Source organism: Danio rerio, chromosome 10 (assembly GCF_049306965.1).
Source record: "Danio rerio strain Tuebingen ecotype United States chromosome 10, GRCz12tu, whole genome shotgun sequence".
NCBI lineage: Eukaryota > Metazoa > Chordata > Actinopteri > Cypriniformes > Danionidae > Danio > Danio rerio.
Genome location: NC_133185.1, coordinates 8,359,583 through 8,376,853, shown reverse-complemented (window position 1 = coordinate 8,376,853; position 17,271 = coordinate 8,359,583). Strand labels below are relative to the sequence as shown.

Sequence of the window (17,271 nt, the reverse complement as noted above, 5' to 3'; positions counted from 1 at the left end):
ATTACTTGTTAGTTCATGATTGTTTGTTAATTAATGTATTAAGTACCACATTAGTTTATGCTTAATTTAACCATGATGAACTCATGATATGTTAATGTATAATTATGTTGTGACTTTACTTGGAGGGGCACATCATCATTAACCAATTCTTAACTACTCACGAACTCCTTATACACGTCCAACTAGTGAGTTTACACTGAATAACAATACAAAAGTGTTCTGTCAACATCAACATGAAGAGGAGTTCATAAGTAGTTAAGGATGAGTTAATAGTGATGTGCCCCTCCAAGTAAAGTCATGACATAACTATAAAGCTCATGAGTTCATGTTGGTTACATTTAGCCTAAACTTAAATGTTAATTAATACATTAATTAACAACATTTACAAACAAGTAATTAAGGTAGTTGTTATTCACACATGAACTCATGTGAATCATGTTGTACTTAAAGTTAATTCATGATTAGTGCATACCTTAACTCATCATTAATTCATAATAAAGTAATGTTTAGTTTACATATTAATACATCATTATTCATGTACTGTTATTGTAAAGTGTTACCCAAAGAACACTATTCATGCTTTGCATCATAACAGAGCAATTTACAACACAATAGCAACAAGAATATGGTGTGGTAAGCACAGCTTCCTGGTGTCAAATACCATGATCAAATGTCCCTGTGTCCAATTTCTCCACATCACCTTTACATTGGTTCATTTTAAGAAGGCTAAACACACACACCAGAAATTTGGAGTGTTTTTTTTTAAAGTTAATTAAAACTGTATTCAAAAGAGGAAGATGTGAACCTTCGACTCAAGTGATCAATATGACAGATGTGCAAAATAAGGACAAAATGCAAAACGAAACATATTTTGCAAGTTGTCTCCAACTTTTGGACCCTATATGGATGGATGTACTTAACGACCTCAGAGTTTCACTGTAAAGCCCACGGCCTCTGAACCTCCAGGCACTCTCAAAGCCATACAGATTAGAAAGGATAAAAGAGGCCCCTTGCTGAGTGAAGTGTGTGAGTGTAATTGAACATGAAAAAATTGAGCTTTGAGCAAATGTGATAGATTATAATTATGCTGAATATGCCTAAAAAAGAAAGTCACATGCTATTTGTGGAAAATGTAGCTTTGCTATGAGAATTATATAAATTATAATAACATTTCAAATATTAAACTAGACAAATGCTATTTTCCACAATAATAATTCTAATTGGCTCTTTTATTGTGTTTACAATCAAATAAATGCAGTCTTGTTGAGCATGTGACTCACAGAACATTACAAAACCTTACTTTTTTATGTAATTACATAGCAACTACATGATCTCCTGGAGCACAATCAGCAGAGTAGAAAGACAGGCTTAACAGCTCTGCCCACACACTTCATTTACTTGCATTTAATAAGCTGCGATTCAGCAATTAACGCTTAGCTTTGCCAAGTCCAAAGTTCCTCTCCCTAGACCAACAAACATTCCTGATGTGAGGTTACACATTGGCCAAGGACAAAGTGCCTTTTACATAAATTCTCACCTGTGGGACTGCATTACGTAATCTTACATCACATGCTAATGACTTTAGAAAGACCATTGGAATTTAATTCAGAAGAGAAATTTCAGAAGGAAATATATATAACAATATCAACATTAAGGAGACGGTAAGGAATGTGTCTATAAAACATGACATTGTCTGAACTTGCGTTCACAGATGTAGTTTGATTTTCTTGAATGGTTTGGTTTTGACAATTTTAACTAATTTAGTAATTTAGTTTAGGCTTCACAGGGTATTACCAAAAGTATATAAGCACTTTAGATTTTAAAATGACTTAAATTCACTCTTGTTTTGTGTTCTAGATCTTTAAAAAAGACATAAACAGGTCTTAATTGTTCTGTGTCCATGTGACTCCTCATACAGTAATGCTCATTTAAAAGTTTTTGATTTCTTTGTGTTATTTGTTTCTCTTCTCCAATCATATAATTTCAGCATTACGACTACAAATGAGACCAACATTGTCATAAAGGTCTTGCATTTAATTTACTATGGTTTTTAAAAGTTTTAAATTTAACTCAATAAGGCCTGCAGATACACAGCTTTTAAGAGTGAAGCTAGAAATACAAAGAACAAACAAAGAAAAAAAGTATTGTTTTACGTCTATTTTGTAATTGCTGATTAATTGACTAAACATTCCTATTGTACTTTTGTTAAAATGAAGATCTTATAAAATGTGTAAAGGGATAAACAGCTCCAGGAATAGGCTGTAGGCACACACATACTTTTCATTTTCAGCCAGGCAGCCCAACGACTTCCTGTGAACTGTCTTTGATTACAAAATCGTCCCGTTTAAGGTGTTTTCTTAAAAAATCACAGATCTTCACTGCCTGACATATATGATATAAAGTGGGTCTCGGAATAAGAAGGGATCGGATAAGAAGCATTGCATTAAATTCCATTTCTCTCTGCCATGTCTTTAAAATATGACAGTTTATTTTACCCCAGTATTTTCAATTGAGTTTCTGCGATAGCCTGCTGGTACTGGCGGCGCTAGCAGACAGTTACACTGTCTATCATCTGGACTAACGTTGTTTAGACGCCTATATTAGACATCTTTAAAAAAAATGCTTTCAACAAAGTAATCCCAGTCTTTTTTTATATGTGCGGTTTTATTTTCGCTTTTTTATTTAGTAAATTTCTCAGAAATTCCTATCTAAATGTATACATTTAACGCAGTATATATAAGCTGGGCCTTCTTTGTCTCCTCCTTGCCGTTGTAGGGCCCTGGCGTCCTTTCTTATTGGCTTAATGGAAGACGGACGGGGGCGCGCCCGAGTGACGCTTGAGTTTGGAGTGAAGTAGGAGGGATAAAACCTTGAAGACCGGCTGGCGTGAGCATTTGAGGTCAAGTCTACGCAGCGTGTTCGAGACAGAGAAACATCAGAAACATCTATTTAACACCGACGTTAGAAAAGCAGAAACTGACACGCTAGACCGGCGAAACAAACCCGATTAGAAACAGATTTAGAAGAGCGTAACAATACAATCAATATGAACGGACAACTGAACGGCTTTCACAACTCTCTGATTGATGAAGACTGCTTTTTGTTCACGTCGGAGTCTGTCGGCGAAGGACACCCTGGTATGTATCATAACACATATATTTAAAGGTTTTTTTTTTATTTTACAAGGTCGCGCGGGAGGTAAACACGATCAGGCACGAGAGCCATTGGCTAACACGTGCTAATAACTGCTGATCTGTATTATTTTTTTTTTGTGTAAATGCGCAGAATTTTCTTATTCTTGCAGTTGATTTAATCCGCGTTTTTAGATGTACGTAAAATGTGGTGTTTGTAAATATATGGTTGGTTAATCTGTGTTTGTAATCCCAGGCCACGCGCGGCGGCCTCGTCGTGTTTGAAGCCCAAAGCGTCATAAAATTATAGATCGTGAATGCATTAAATGGGCCATTTATAATTTTAGTATGTTTTTTATATAACAGAATGGGTAAAATAAGTATTAGACGCGCTATAGTGGCTCCTTGTGACCATTTCCGTTTGAAGCCTGTGCGCGCGCGTGGTGGCCATGTTGTCGGCGGGCTCGCGGAACATGTGTTCTTGTGCAATGCGGACCCGCGCAATAACGTTGTTTGTTTGTGTTGTTGTAATGCCGGTTTATCCGGTAAAGGTTCCATGCGTGTAACGTTAATGTGAGGTTTTGATCCTTTAAGCCCTCTATGAACATGATCATCCAGTTTCTTTGTTAGTTATTATCAAAATTCGCATGGCCTATAAGACCAGCAACTGTTTTGTGGACGACCGTGAGGCCGTTAAATATTTATCGTCGATGTGTTGTGTGCGCCCTGAGACAATGTTTTTTTTTTTTGTCGTCCTTGTGCACTGACACACCATCACATGGTGTAAACTTTCTATCTCGCTCAACTGCCCGTGAGTATTGCGTCAGCGCACCTTTTAGGCCCGGGACACATGAAGTCCGAACGCTGCTTTAACCATGGGCAGCTGTTCAGAAGACAGGGGCGTTCACGCAGCACGTGCTTTATTGCGGCGGTATGCGTGTATTTTGTTAAACAGTTGTATTGGACTACTGCGACGACCATCGTGCCATCTGCGCTGCGTTTATCCTGTACGTCAAAGGAGTACGCAGTAATCATAAAACCAGTGCGAGAACAAACCCACTGCGTCCGCTTCGGGTCTCAAGTATGCAGTTCATACTATCAGTTGTATAACAGCATACTTTTAGACGTGAAAAGAATTGAAAAGATACAAAAAGGTGAATGACTCCTGAAAATGTGAGAGCCGCAGGCACTAAGAAAGGTGGGACAAATTGTTCTAGTTAAACAATACACAATTATTAATAATAAGTGACCAAGGCCTTTGCAGTCATGTCGTAATGGGGAGGGATGTGATTATGCTACACACGTCTTTGTTTGATTCTGTGTATTTCTGAGCATGTGATTTCAGAATGAGCCCTTGTCAAGCACTGTTTTGTCTCTGTTCTGTTCATGCAAACCAGTCATAATAGAGGGCCTGAGCACACTTTTTCTGTATTGTTAGGGGATTTATTTAAGAGTACTAACATTAAAAGTTAACACCCCAATCATCACAATGTTACATTTTGATTTTAAAGCAAATAAAATATTTTAAAGGGCCATGAAACCCCCTCGTTTTAGCAGGGTGTTTTCACACCTCTACTTTGGAAAAAGTCAGAAAAGTGGGCGTGTCCAGCTCTGTTTAGGGGGGAGTGTCGGAGGAACTAAAGTGGGAGGGTGTGGGAGTGTCTATTTGGGCACGCGAGAGTTTCAGTCAAAATACACACAGGAGAAAGTGATGGTGTTTAACCTACATGGACATCTGCAGTCGAATTATTTGCCAAATGATTAAATGGTGGACTTTAACTGCAGTTTGGCTCTTTCATTCAGGGAATTCATTCATGCCCCTCGCGACAAACGAGATATTTGATTCGAGGAACTGCTCTAAGCGTGTTTTTTTCATGCAATGTGTGATACCGCATGGCGAATGAGAGAAAAAAAAAACCCTCCGCATTTCCCGGAAACTTAGATGCACACGGCAGGTAGTGTCAGAAAGCTGCGTGTGTTATTCCGGTCACTAAATGCGGTGCTAACATGTTTGCACTCAGTGCAATAGTTAACTTAGTTCGATACGAACAAACTGAATAAACAAAGAGCACTAGTCGCTCACTTACCAAATCTGTAGAGACAGGACAATCCCCAGCAACTAAAGCTGCGTATTTATGAAGAGAATACTACAAGTGAATCCGGATCTCAGCATTTGCAGATGAGAACAGCACTCAGGTAAACAATAATCCTCCTTAGACACGCAAGTTATTGTTGTTGCGCATCGCGTACACTGTTAATCCACACGTGATCCAGATGAGCTCTCACAGAGAGAAAATGAAAACGAAACTTGACGGCAGCAAACTATAAAAGCAACACTTCACGCTTGTTTTGCTAACACAACGTGGCATCTCTGTGGTGTAAACACGGTGACACTAATGAATATTAATGAAGTTGCACAATAGAGCGCGCTGATTGGTTTGAACCAAGCCTTACTCATGCATTAATGCATCACACTGTAAGACGTAATAAGACGCACACTGGCACAGACGTCCAGTCTGCACGCTGGAATACAGGCTATTATGTCATGACCGTGACGCAGCTTCAAAAATTCGTTTCAAACAGGAAGTACGAATTTGCTTGAAATAACGCAAAAACAACCAATTTACACTTTTTAGTGAAATAGGTGTCCTAATAGTGTTTCGTGACCCTTTAAATCGCAGGGGCTAGATGTACATTTACAGCCTCAATGAAAGAAGAATTCATATGATTCATTGCAAATGGCAATGAAGATGGAGTAGATTATACCTCCCATTAACAGAGCTTATGTGCTTTATTTAACTCTAGAATTCAAATATTGGACTCTTTCAGTGAGTCAAATTTGAACAAGGCATCTTTAGAGTCAGATTTGAGATTTAGATAAAAAAAAACTTGCATAGAATTTGTCGCAGTATTTTCAATACTGTGTAAATGTACAGCTACTAAAATAGAATTTCCTTCAGCTATTCTTTCTGTGAGTTGCAGAAAATGAAGGGGGGGGGGGGCTTTCTTGAGCGTTTTATTGGACCGATCTGTTAGTGCAGGGTGAGTCATCAATATTTTGTTTGCTGTACACAAGTGTATTGATGGCCTAAAAGCAAACATAAAAAAAATCGAATTGTTAAGCTATGATAAAATAGTAACCCTGGCAAGTGTTTGTCACCCACCCATACTTAAGTCTCAGAGAAGAGCAGGTTGACTTGTATTTCGTGTCTATTTTAGGGACACCAAATGTTTGCACGCTGCCAGTGAGTGTAAGTGCACTTTGTACAGTGAGGTCAGCTACTAGTAAAAGGTTGTGTACTATCAACTATAGTGTTTGTGTACTATCGTAAGGTTTGTTTATGAACTGGTGATGTTTGTCCCGATTCTATCATTCATGAACTCACACCTGTACACGTGGGGCGAACTTTCCCCTCTCGTTCCTTTGCCCTGATACTGCGTCACCGTGCTTTCTAATGAGCTCAGCGCAGGTCTAAGTTCGGTGCTGATGGAGTGGGGGAGGGTTTGCAGACCCGCTGCAGCTGATTAACTTGGCTTACCTCTGCCCTAAATATAGACGCTTACTCCAGGGGCTGTAGTGGAGTGCCAGTATGGGCATTCCTGCCTCCATTTGAGAAGCTGCAGTGCGCTAATGTGCTTCTCCTGTTTTATGGAAATCGTTGCAACTGCATCAATTGCAACTTCCTTGTCTGTTTCATTGTTAAATGATCTCCTGTATCACATGAGGCTTGTAAGCCAATCATGTAATGGAGCTGATGGCAATAAAGTGCTTTTCAGAGTTTTGTGAAAGCCAATTACATTTGCCAGAGGCGTGAACTGGGCAGTGACGCACATTAGTAGTGTGGACGTGATGTTCTTTTAACAGTTTTTAAAAAAAAATAATAATCACAATGATTGTTTAACCAGTTAAACTCTGCGTGCCCAGTACCGCGGACAAAATGATGTCATCAGGAGAATAACAATAGATTTAAGAGGCCTGTCTGCATCAACAACACCATATTGACATGTGAAAGCTTAGAATGTCTATTTTCAACGGATACACATCACTTTGATATTTGTTGTACTGTAACAAAGGTATTTACACGATGTATAATATCTTGGCTTTACGCTGATGTATAATGAGCCTTGATCAGCCAATCAGTAACTGAGATATTGCTTGACGAACGGGAAGAGAGGTTTCCATAACAGAGTGGGTAAAAGTCACAGATCGGATGCAAAAAAGTTATTATTTTCCCACCCTTCGCTTGAACTAAAATAATTATTGCATACTATGTGATAAAAACAAAATCCTTTTTTCTAGTGTCTCCTGACAAATGCTGGTAACAATCAAAACAATCTGCAGTTTGATGGAGCATACAGGGCCTGAGTTATACACTTTCTAAATCAGGCTTTAGAACAATAAACTAAAAGCGGTTTGTGTTGAGGTTGTTTATCATTGGACAGACAACATATATAATAATATCTATCACTTTCAGCAGTTCTTTTTGTAATTTCAAAGGTTTTCTGTAAAATGACATTGAGATATTGCGTTTATTTACTGTATGAGAGTTATTGACGTTATTTTCCGCAGACGAGTGGGCGCAGCCATTTGAATCTTTTTGGCTCGAGACTTCCGGTCTCATTCACTTCCATTCATTTTTAGACATTAAAAACTGCTCATTTTGCTGTTTGATGTCGCAAACTGATATTTCCTTGTTATATTATTCTACTTGGTCTGTATAGTCATGCAAACATTTGTTTGTAGAGCTAGTAGTTTGACCGTTTTTTGCCGTTTATTATTCTTAGTCATTTCTCCCATAGGCGACTGAAACGGAAGTTCTAAGACAATCGCGAAAACAGGCGCACTTCCGCATTTGAGAATAAGGTCAATAGGGAGACTTTAAAAATTGGTAGGCGGGGAAAAAAAGGCATTTTTCCTCCTTGCAGTTGGAATAGAATAACTTGCATAAATTATAAAGAAAAAAATCATTTTCCTGTGTTTGCTGACACCTGCTGGAAAGAAATCAATTGTTTCCAGGGTGCATGAGCACTCGAGGCCTGATTTACACATTTCCAAACTTCAGTTTATAAAAAAAAAACACTTTTTTTGTGTTTATTATAACACAGACAATATATACAATTGTTTTTAATTTTTAACTTTATGAAATTTCAAAGGGTTTCCTTTCAAATGATACTAAACCTTTGTATTTGCACCTCTGCATGTGGGTATGTGAAGCTTTTTAAATCGAAAGGCCAAATTAAGGCGAAATTACCCCCAAATAGCCCCAGAGCTTAACTGGTTTATACCTGAAGCCATATTGTTAGAAAAAATAGAGATTTTTTTTTTATTCCCTGCTTACATGGACGAATGTGAAAAGTTAAAGGTTTTAACCATCTCAAAGAGTGCAGCGCGTTATACTTATTTCTGTATTAGAATTTCATGTTTATTTTGTGCTTCAAAAATGTATTTGTTCATATAGGAGTTTATCATCGTGCATTTGTTAAAGTGATCATTTGTTGTTAAGAGTCTTTTTATTGATCATAAGCCAGCCCTAAAATAATCATCTTATCTTGAACAAATTTCCACTGTCTTTCGGGCCGCTGCTTTGCTCATGTCAGTAAGATTTCATCTTTAAATTACAATTTTCTGTGATTGAGTCATTAGTATTTTTTTCTGTAGTATTGTACATTTTGTACATATGTTTTTGCTGTCAGTCTAAAATTCAAAATCTGCTAAAGCACAACCGTGGTGTGCAAATGAAAGAAAAATTACATTCATTCATTACACACAGTCTTGTAAGTGATTTATTAATGAGGATAAAGCACCTCAAATTACCAGAGAGCAGCAATATATAGATGTCATGGGACCCCCAAGTTATTTGGTAAATCTCTGGCAGTTAGCTGTTGCTTAATTTAACCTGTTTGTATGAGCTAATTGAAACATTCCGTACCCTTTCTTCTGTTCCAGACAAGATTTGTGACCAGATCAGTGACGCTGTGTTGGACGCCCACCTCAAACAGGATCCTGATGCCAAAGTAGCATGTGGTGAGTGTCAAATTATGCTTTTTCTGCACTTTTTTTACTCCATGGTGCAAATAGAGTCTTCACTGTGTCTTAACCTTTATCAATCAATCCTGACAGAGACTGTCGCCAAGACTGGAATGATCTTGCTGGCCGGAGAGATCACTTCTCATGCTGTAGTGGACTATCAGAAGGTAGTCAGGGACACCATCAAGCACATTGGCTATGATGACTCTTCTAAAGGTAAAACACCAAGAAACATTAGGGGTGCTATTAAGTTATGGTTACATGACATTGGTAGCCAACAATGGAAATTTTTCTCTTTGCATATTTAAAGTTTCACATTTGCATGACATTTTGTGGGGGAAAAAAGCCCAAAACTTTATTTTACCAATGCCAGGTCATAATTTGACACTGTCATCTTGTTAGTAAATAGTACTTGTAGAGAAGTCATGACAGTCGTTCAGTAGTTTTTGTAATATGCTGTATAAGATGTCCCCATGGTTGGTTGTAATGTGATGTAAATCCACACTATGCTGATGAACCATTAGGAAAGTGTTTCCCAACTCTGTTCCTGCAGGCACACCAGTAATGCACATTTTAAAGCTTTTCCTAATCTGAAACCTTTGAATCAACTCATAACATAAAAGAGATACAAAACCTGAACTTAATGGGTCAGATAGGAGAGGCGTCCAAAAAGATGTCCTGTTGGTGTGCCTTTAGGAACCAGGTTAGGAAACGCTGTCAGGAAACAATTGAGCAACAACATCAACGCCCCATTCACACGGGGCTTCAGCGTCAACGCTTGACTTGAGGCAAGTCTGAAGTTGGAGCTGAACCGATCGTCATAGAAGCGTCAGCCAATGAAATTCAGTCAGCAATAGGCCACTGTCTGAGCTAGTGTGTTTGCATACAGCGATCTGATTGGCTGACGCTTCCATCAGCGCTTAAAGTTGAGCTAGTCCCAACTTCTGCAGTGAGCAACGCTTCTGAAGCGGCGCCGATGGATCCACAATGTAGTTCGCCAACGCCTGACGTCACCCATTCAAAGTGAATGGGAGGCGTTGACGCTGACGCCACGTGTGAATGGGGCGTAAATGTATTACTTTTTCATTTTGGGAGTTTACTTGGACATGTCAATTGTAGCTTTTTCAGGAACAAAATGTAAAAAAAACTAGTAAAAATCCTGAACTTTTGTAGTGTAAATGTACTTATTTTTTTATTATTCTTGTCACTTTGTACAATGTGTCTTAAGCTTTACGGGAAAAAGGTGTAATAATAAAAATGGCTGATTTGGTTCATTACAAACTGTCATTGTTGAAGGATATGATTGACTATATTGGCCCGTTTTCACTGAGTGGTTCGGTTTGGTACGCTTTTATGGCCGTTTCCACTGTCAATAAGCATACCGAACCAAACTGTACCGTACCACTTTTTCGGCACCCTTTCGAAAGGGTCCCAAAAATGAGAAAGGGTATCAAAAGGTGGAGCTACACGTGCAGCCGAACGCTGATTGGTTACAGAGATACGTCACAAGCTCGTGGAGCTAGACAAAATGTAAACAAAGGATCCGCCATGTTCTAATACACAGCCGAGAGATTACATGGATGTACTATATGCATAAAATAACCAGCGATGGATGACCCGGGCTCAAACAAACCGTGTCGTCGTCTAGGTGAACGGACACAATGCAAAGAAGAACAAAATCTGCCGCGTCCTGTTGTTGCTTTACGGGACCGTCTAGAACTGCAAGCGGTATTCGCTTATTCGAGTAAAGCGTGGAAAAAAAGGAGAAACCCGGCAAAACACAAGAGCAAAAGTGTTTAACAACCTGAATCATGAACAAACTGCCATGTTTATCTTTGCCTTTTAGACTATTATGAACTGGGAATGACAAAATTATTCTCTGAGTTTGCAAGTGCTGGTGAAGATTACAGACACAGATGAGAGGTTTGCGCTGACTGGGCTATATTGCGTGTGTTTTTGAACTCATAAGTACTAAATGTATGATGTGTGTAGTTTTTCTGTAATTAATAATATATCGGAGACCGTAAGGAGCTGTATGTGTTCATATATGTTGCATTTGTAATTATTTTATATAATTACAGACGTTTCAGTAGCCTATTTCGCACTGTCATTGATCTGCAGTTATAATCAACTCCTGTTCATAGAAAAGTTAGTAATAAACATTTATAAACAAGTATTTGTTTATAAAGCATCTGTTTTGTGAGAAGTGCTTCTCATATGATATGTAAATGACCCGTACTGCCTTACTGTAGACATTTATTCGAGCGACCATGACGTCGTCTTAAACTTTGTCGTACACCACACCCACCGAAAAGGGTACCCTTTGTAGTGGAAACGCAAGCCTGCTAAAGGTGACCCGTACCGACCCGAACCATACTGTACTGTACCAGTCAGTGGAAAAGAGCCATAAGTGAGATCTTATGACCCCAACTAACCAAGCCAAGTTTAAAATTGTTGGATGACTCAGTATCTCATAATGCCTACCGGTTAATCATTTCCATCTGTCAGTAGGATTTAAAGTACAATAGTTTAATCCCTGTGTTGTACTTTAAGGGTTTGACTACAAGACCTGCAATGTGCTTGTGGCTCTTGAGCAGCAGTCACCTGATATTGCTCAAGGGGTTCACCTTGACCGCAATGAGGAGGATGTTGGAGCTGGAGACCAGGCAAGAGCCATTTATTCATACTCCAAAAGGTGGCTTGGTCTGAAAGAAGAATGCTGGTATTTACTGGACTTATTTACTTTGTAGGGTTTGATGTTTGGTTATGCCACTGACGAGACTGAGGAGTGCATGCCTCTCACTATTGTCCTGGCTCACAAGCTGAACGCTAAAATGGCGGAGCTGCGCCGCAACGGCACTCTGCCTTGGTTGCGACCTGACTCCAAGACCCAGGTGAGATGAGACTGAGGAGAAAGAATTATTTTATATATATATATATATATATATATATATTATTATTATTATAGTAATATAGCTTAGGCTTGTGATGGCTTCATATATTGATACTCTGAATTGAAGTGCTTATTTTGATCATCACTTGTAAATCACTTTGAATAAGTGTCTGCTTAATGACATGTAAGTACTGGAGAAAGAATTAAAAGAATATACAGGTCAACAATGTGTTTTAGAATGTTCCATTATGTTCATGGTGCCTGTATAATATTTATACATTTTAAAAATCGTTTAGATTTCACAACTTGTTATTCCAGAAATCAAGAGTGTCACTGATGTGATTCTTGAAAAGCAAATCGACATTCTGAATACCGTTTTCTTCAGGTGACTGTCCAGTACAGGCAGGACCGCGGTGCCATGCTTCCGGTTCGTGTGCACACCATTGTAGTGTCTGTTCAGCATGATGATGTAGTCTGTCTGGATGAGATGCGTGATGCTCTGAAGGAGAAGGTGGTGAAGGCTGTGGTGCCGAATGTCTACCTGGATGATGACACCATCTATCATCTGCAGCCCAGCGGCCGCTTTGTCATCGGAGGCCCACAGGTTCAAAACACTACTATTTACTGTACATTTCAATACAGTGCAGAATTATATATTTTTTTGTATAAGTATGTTTTTTACATCTATTTTTAAATACGTTTTATCAATGTTTATTACAGTTAGTTTAATAATTTATGTAGTTTTAGTGCTTTTTAAAATGGCAACCAACTGACTTTTATTATTATTATTATTATTATTATTATTATTATTATTGATTTTTGTTAAAGCCTTTTTGTAAAAGCAGCATGATACTTAAAGATACATGCTCTTATAGGGAGATGCTGGTTTGACTGGCCGTAAGATCATCGTGGACACTTATGGAGGCTGGGGTGCTCATGGAGGTGGTGCATTCTCTGGAAAAGACTATACTAAAGTTGACCGTTCAGCTGCTTATGCAGCCCGATGGGTGGCCAAGTCTCTTGTGAAGGCTGGATTGTGCAAACGCGTCCTGGTCCAGGTGAATATTTAGCAGTGCTTTGTAGTATGGATTTGTTTGGCATAGATTAGAGACTGTTTAAACAATTGTACGCTTTTCTCAGGTGTCTTATGCCATTGGAGTGGCCCACCCCTTGTCCGTCTCCATCTTCCACTATGGGACCTCCCAGAGGAGTGAGAAGGAGCTGCTGGAGATCGTGAAGAAGAACTTTGACCTCCGTCCCGGCGTCATCGTCAGGTAAAATGTGCTCCTCGGGTGGCCCAACCTCTGCCTCTTGGTTTGACGATTTTTCCCATGAATTGTGGGATTTGCTCCCGAGTTGTTTCCAGAGTTAGTCTCTGCAGTTAATGTTAGTGAGGCTCGTTGAGTTTGACTGAACGTCCTCCTTTCTCTTTGGCAATTGTCTCACTCTGTCTCCTGTACAATTCCAGAGAGCTGGACCTGAAGAAGCCCATCTACCAGCGCACCGCCGCCTATGGCCACTTTGGCCGCGAGTCCTTCCCCTGGGAAGTACCCAAAAAGCTTAAATACTAAATCTGTAACCCCCCCTCCTTTCCTTGGGCAGTAGGTGTACATTACAGAGAAACCTACTCAACCCACTGGAGGGGGGAGAAGTACCAAAACCCCTCTCTCCTTACCTCACATTCACCCCATTCCCAAAGGTAATTCCCCCCTCAACGGCGCTGTCCCAATGCCGCTCTACCTTCAGTCCTGTTCTTTGCTGTATTGTTTTCGAATGATCTGTGGATGGTGGCTGTTTGGTTTTTGTTCAGTTTGACTTTATGCACCCTCTTGCCCACCTGTCTCTCTTCGGCCCTTTTTTCCTTACCTACTTGCTTGAATGATCAAGTAACGGCACAAATGGGGGTCAAAGGTTGTTCTGTGATGCTATGCATTACTAGCTGAAGCACTAACCCCACAACTTTTTGTTTTACCCCACGAAGTGAACCAATGCTTACCATTTTCCAGGTCCACCACATTACCTGTACCATCCTGTTTGGGATTAACTTCCCGTGAAATGTAGGCAGAATAGGAATAAGGAAAACAAAGGTTGGATTCAACACAAAAGCGTACAAGTTACTTTAATGCAGGGATTGGATTGAGAAATTTTATGAGACTTTTTTTTTACATGATCATGCGTGTATTGTCATGATGGTTTACTCCCGGTGTCCGCAGGCCATGTTGTTTTTATTTCTGACGTGTTACAGAGAAGTCAGAAGCTGCTACCAACTTCTGTGGTTCTGCAGGACCGGTGATGCAAACCTCATTCCCCGAAACCCCCTCCCCCCTTGTCTCAATGGTGATTCCGGATGAAACCTTCTGGTAGCTGTTATGTGATGTTCTACTAGACCACGGCAGAGGCAAAGCACTCCCTCTGTGTTCGGTGATAGCGGGCGTAGATACAGAGAAGCTTTGCTCCCTCACCGGGGCAGAGAGGACGCCTCTGCCTATTGAATCGCTCCATACTTGAAAACTCAACCTAATATTTGCTGGGTGATCCTCTTGAGCCTTGGCGTCGGTACAGAAAAGCCTGGGATCTCAAGGTGTGACTGCCTTTATTACTTTTTGTACATGAAAGGAATCGTTTTTAAAGACAATGAATATTTGTTTGTTTTTTTCCTTTGCTTGAACACCGTCGTCATGGTGTATGTCCCACGCGCCGGCCCTGTGGTCTTCCCTCGGTGTCCTACAGAAAGCTTTGGGCTCTTGCCACAGGCTGGCGCTGGTAACTGTGACCATTGTTACTTTTTTTACGAGAGCGAAGGCAGGTAGATGAGACTGTCCATATGCACTCGCGCACACGTTTTACGTTCAGGACTCCCGGCGCTCCCGCAGACGGAAGCGAGTCTAGCTGGTGTTGTACAGAGAAACTGGCTTCGTTTACATGCTCTGTCTGCTGGGTGCGCTCGGGTTGCAGTCTTTTATAAATATATATAGCTCATCTTCTGTTTTTATTTCCAACGATATATTTTTGTTTTAATTCCAGAGATTGGTGCATCAGACTGGTTACTGAAAGAGTAGAAGTGCCTTTTTCTATTGTTTTTTTTCCTTTGTCTCACTTTTTCCTCCTCCCTCCCCACTTTGTTCACCTGCTCTTCTTTCTTCCTGAGTTTCCTCTCGTGAATCCACTTGTGAATCCACAGCTAATTCCTGAATTCCCTTCCTTTCAATGCTCCATGATGGTTCTGTCCCTTATATAAGTGAACTGAATAAAAATTCTGACCCTTAACACTGTTGTTTTATGGTATTTCACATTTTGGTGCAATAATATAGCAAATTATTGATTTTGAACTTTTTTAAAATAATTAATTACAATGCTATATTCAAATATTATGCTTGAGTTTAGTTATGATTGATAACTGAATTTTTGCATTGTAGTCTTCAGTGTCCTGAAATCTGTCTGTGCAGCTTTGCTGCTGTAGAAACACTTGACTTCATTGAAAATGTTTATGATATTTTTGCTTTATCAATAGGGAAAGTTCATAAGAACATTTAAAATGGTTGTAAATGTCTTATGCCATATTTCATCACTGACCCCAAAAATCTTGTAGAAGAAACGTCAGCACACATCAGCCAAGGTCTTCAGTAAGGTTGGTCTTGAAAAGCTCAGGTCACATAGTTTAAACATGAAATGACACTGGGTCCTTTATAGGGGCTGCACGTTTATTTCCACCAGTTATTTCTTAATACAGATACAGTATACTTTTCTCCCTCTGAAATGCTGTAGAATTTGTTTTGTGTTCACAAGTAATCATACATAGTAGATAACGTTATTCCACCTTGGTGATCAGGCCAAACTGATGAATATAAATATAATGCTATACGAATAGGGCTGTTTTTTTTTTTTTTTTTTTTTTTGTGGCTCTAAAAACCAAATTATTTCAACGTTAAGAACGCTATTTTTAAAATTAATTTAACTATTAATGCTTCTGAAGTGGAAGACTCCATTATCCCACTTGTCAGTGCTTTCCTGTTTTCTTTTATTATTATTATGTGCGTGGTTTAGTTGCACAATTCTGATTGGGCAAAACAAAGTGGGCTCGGTCAATTGGCTAGTTCCAAAACTTAGGACTAACATAGAAATAGTGGTCCGATCACACTATTTTAGCATGATTTCCTTGACAAAGGGTGTCGTGGGGAGTCATAATCGACAAATGGATGCTGTGACCCAAGATTCAATCATCTCCTCCCTTTTAATGTGGCTTAGTTCACAACAACTGATACCATGTCTGCGACACCATTTCAGAAAGTCTAGCATGTTTAATTTTCTGAACCATAAAGCTGCGGTCACACTGGCTTTTACTCCCATAGATTTCCATTCATATGCACGCTGATGCGTCAGACCGGAAACGCAGGGTCATTCGTTTTAGTTTCGCTGGTTGCTGCGGTGCAAAGTTCAAGCTTGGTGACCTCTGACCTGCGAAATCGCATCACTTGACAGCGTGAGACCAATTGAGGATAAAACATGACTTCTCTGGACCGAAACTTAAAACATGGAGCAATCGCTCGCTTTTTAAATGTCTAATAATCTTGTTTAATCCCGCCCCTTTTCACAGCGCCGTACGACAGAATTTTGCACACTCAAACAAAGCCGCCTTTCCACTGCACACGACATTTGGACACGACTGTCGGAAACGCCCCCTTGTGCCAGCCGCACAGTATTTTCAGTTTTGTCGTGCACCACGGGAAGAAGCTGATTCTCACGGTTTCCGAAATAAAGGCGGGCAAAAGCAAGAGCCTTTATTCTGTGCGTTTACATAGTTTAATGGATAAATGGATATTAGAAACTCATAGACCGCTAAAATATTGGAGGGAATGTGGAGACAACATTAAAAATATATTTTATTACTTTCTTTTATAAAAGAAAAGAAAGTAATTTGTTTTTATTTTTAAATATAGACTTTTTATAATTAATAAATAATATAATAACCAAATAAACTCCTATTTCTCATCTCGTGCGCACGGATCTGCTTTGACAACACTCGAATACGTCATATCCGGTCGGCAGGTCTCATACAGTCTAGTCGCAGGAGTTCAAATATTTCAAAGGATCCACAGCTCAATTCATACTGCTGAACATGACAAGCGACAGACCGGAAGTCATTCATTTCCAATGGAGAGTAGTGTGGGAGCTGCGTGGAGTTCCGAAGTTCTCTGTATGTGGAAAATTCGGGTCCGATT

General features: G+C 39.6%; 1 protein-coding gene across 2 annotated transcripts; it reads left to right on the top strand.

The window, feature by feature from the left end:
* The first annotated feature begins 2,762 nt into the window (after nt 1-2,762).
* Nucleotides 2,763-15,431, top strand: mat2aa (methionine adenosyltransferase 2Aa). 2 transcript variants are annotated; one of them, NM_001290080.1, is made up of 9 exons: nt 2,763-3,137; nt 9,079-9,156; nt 9,253-9,375; nt 11,713-11,825; nt 11,910-12,053; nt 12,438-12,656; nt 12,928-13,110; nt 13,193-13,326; nt 13,521-15,431. In NM_001290080.1, the coding sequence occupies exons 1-9, from the start codon at nt 3,047-3,049 to the stop codon at nt 13,621-13,623; spliced, it is 1,188 nt and encodes a 395-aa protein (NP_001277009.1). In that variant the 5' UTR covers nt 2,763-3,046; the 3' UTR covers nt 13,624-15,431. The 2 variants fall into 2 exon arrangements, with proteins under 2 accessions (NP_001277009.1, XP_073769618.1); XM_073913517.1 differs by having other exon boundaries at nt 2,890-3,137; nt 9,253-11,242; nt 11,334-11,825; nt 13,521-15,319.
* Nucleotides 15,432-17,271: the final 1,840 nt, after the last annotated feature.

Bases quoted from the DNA above. Each gene is read 5' to 3' on its own strand.
- mat2aa (NM_001290080.1), top strand. From the start codon at position 3,047: ATGAACGGACAACTGAACGGCTTTCACAACTCTCTGATTGATGAAGAC. The intron at 9,157-9,252 runs GTGAGTGTCAAA...CAATCCTGACAG, and splicing joins TGATGCCAAAGTAGCATGTG to AGACTGTCGCCAAGACTGGA. The intron at 12,054-12,437 runs GTGAGATGAGAC...CGTTTTCTTCAG, and splicing joins GACCTGACTCCAAGACCCAG to GTGACTGTCCAGTACAGGCA.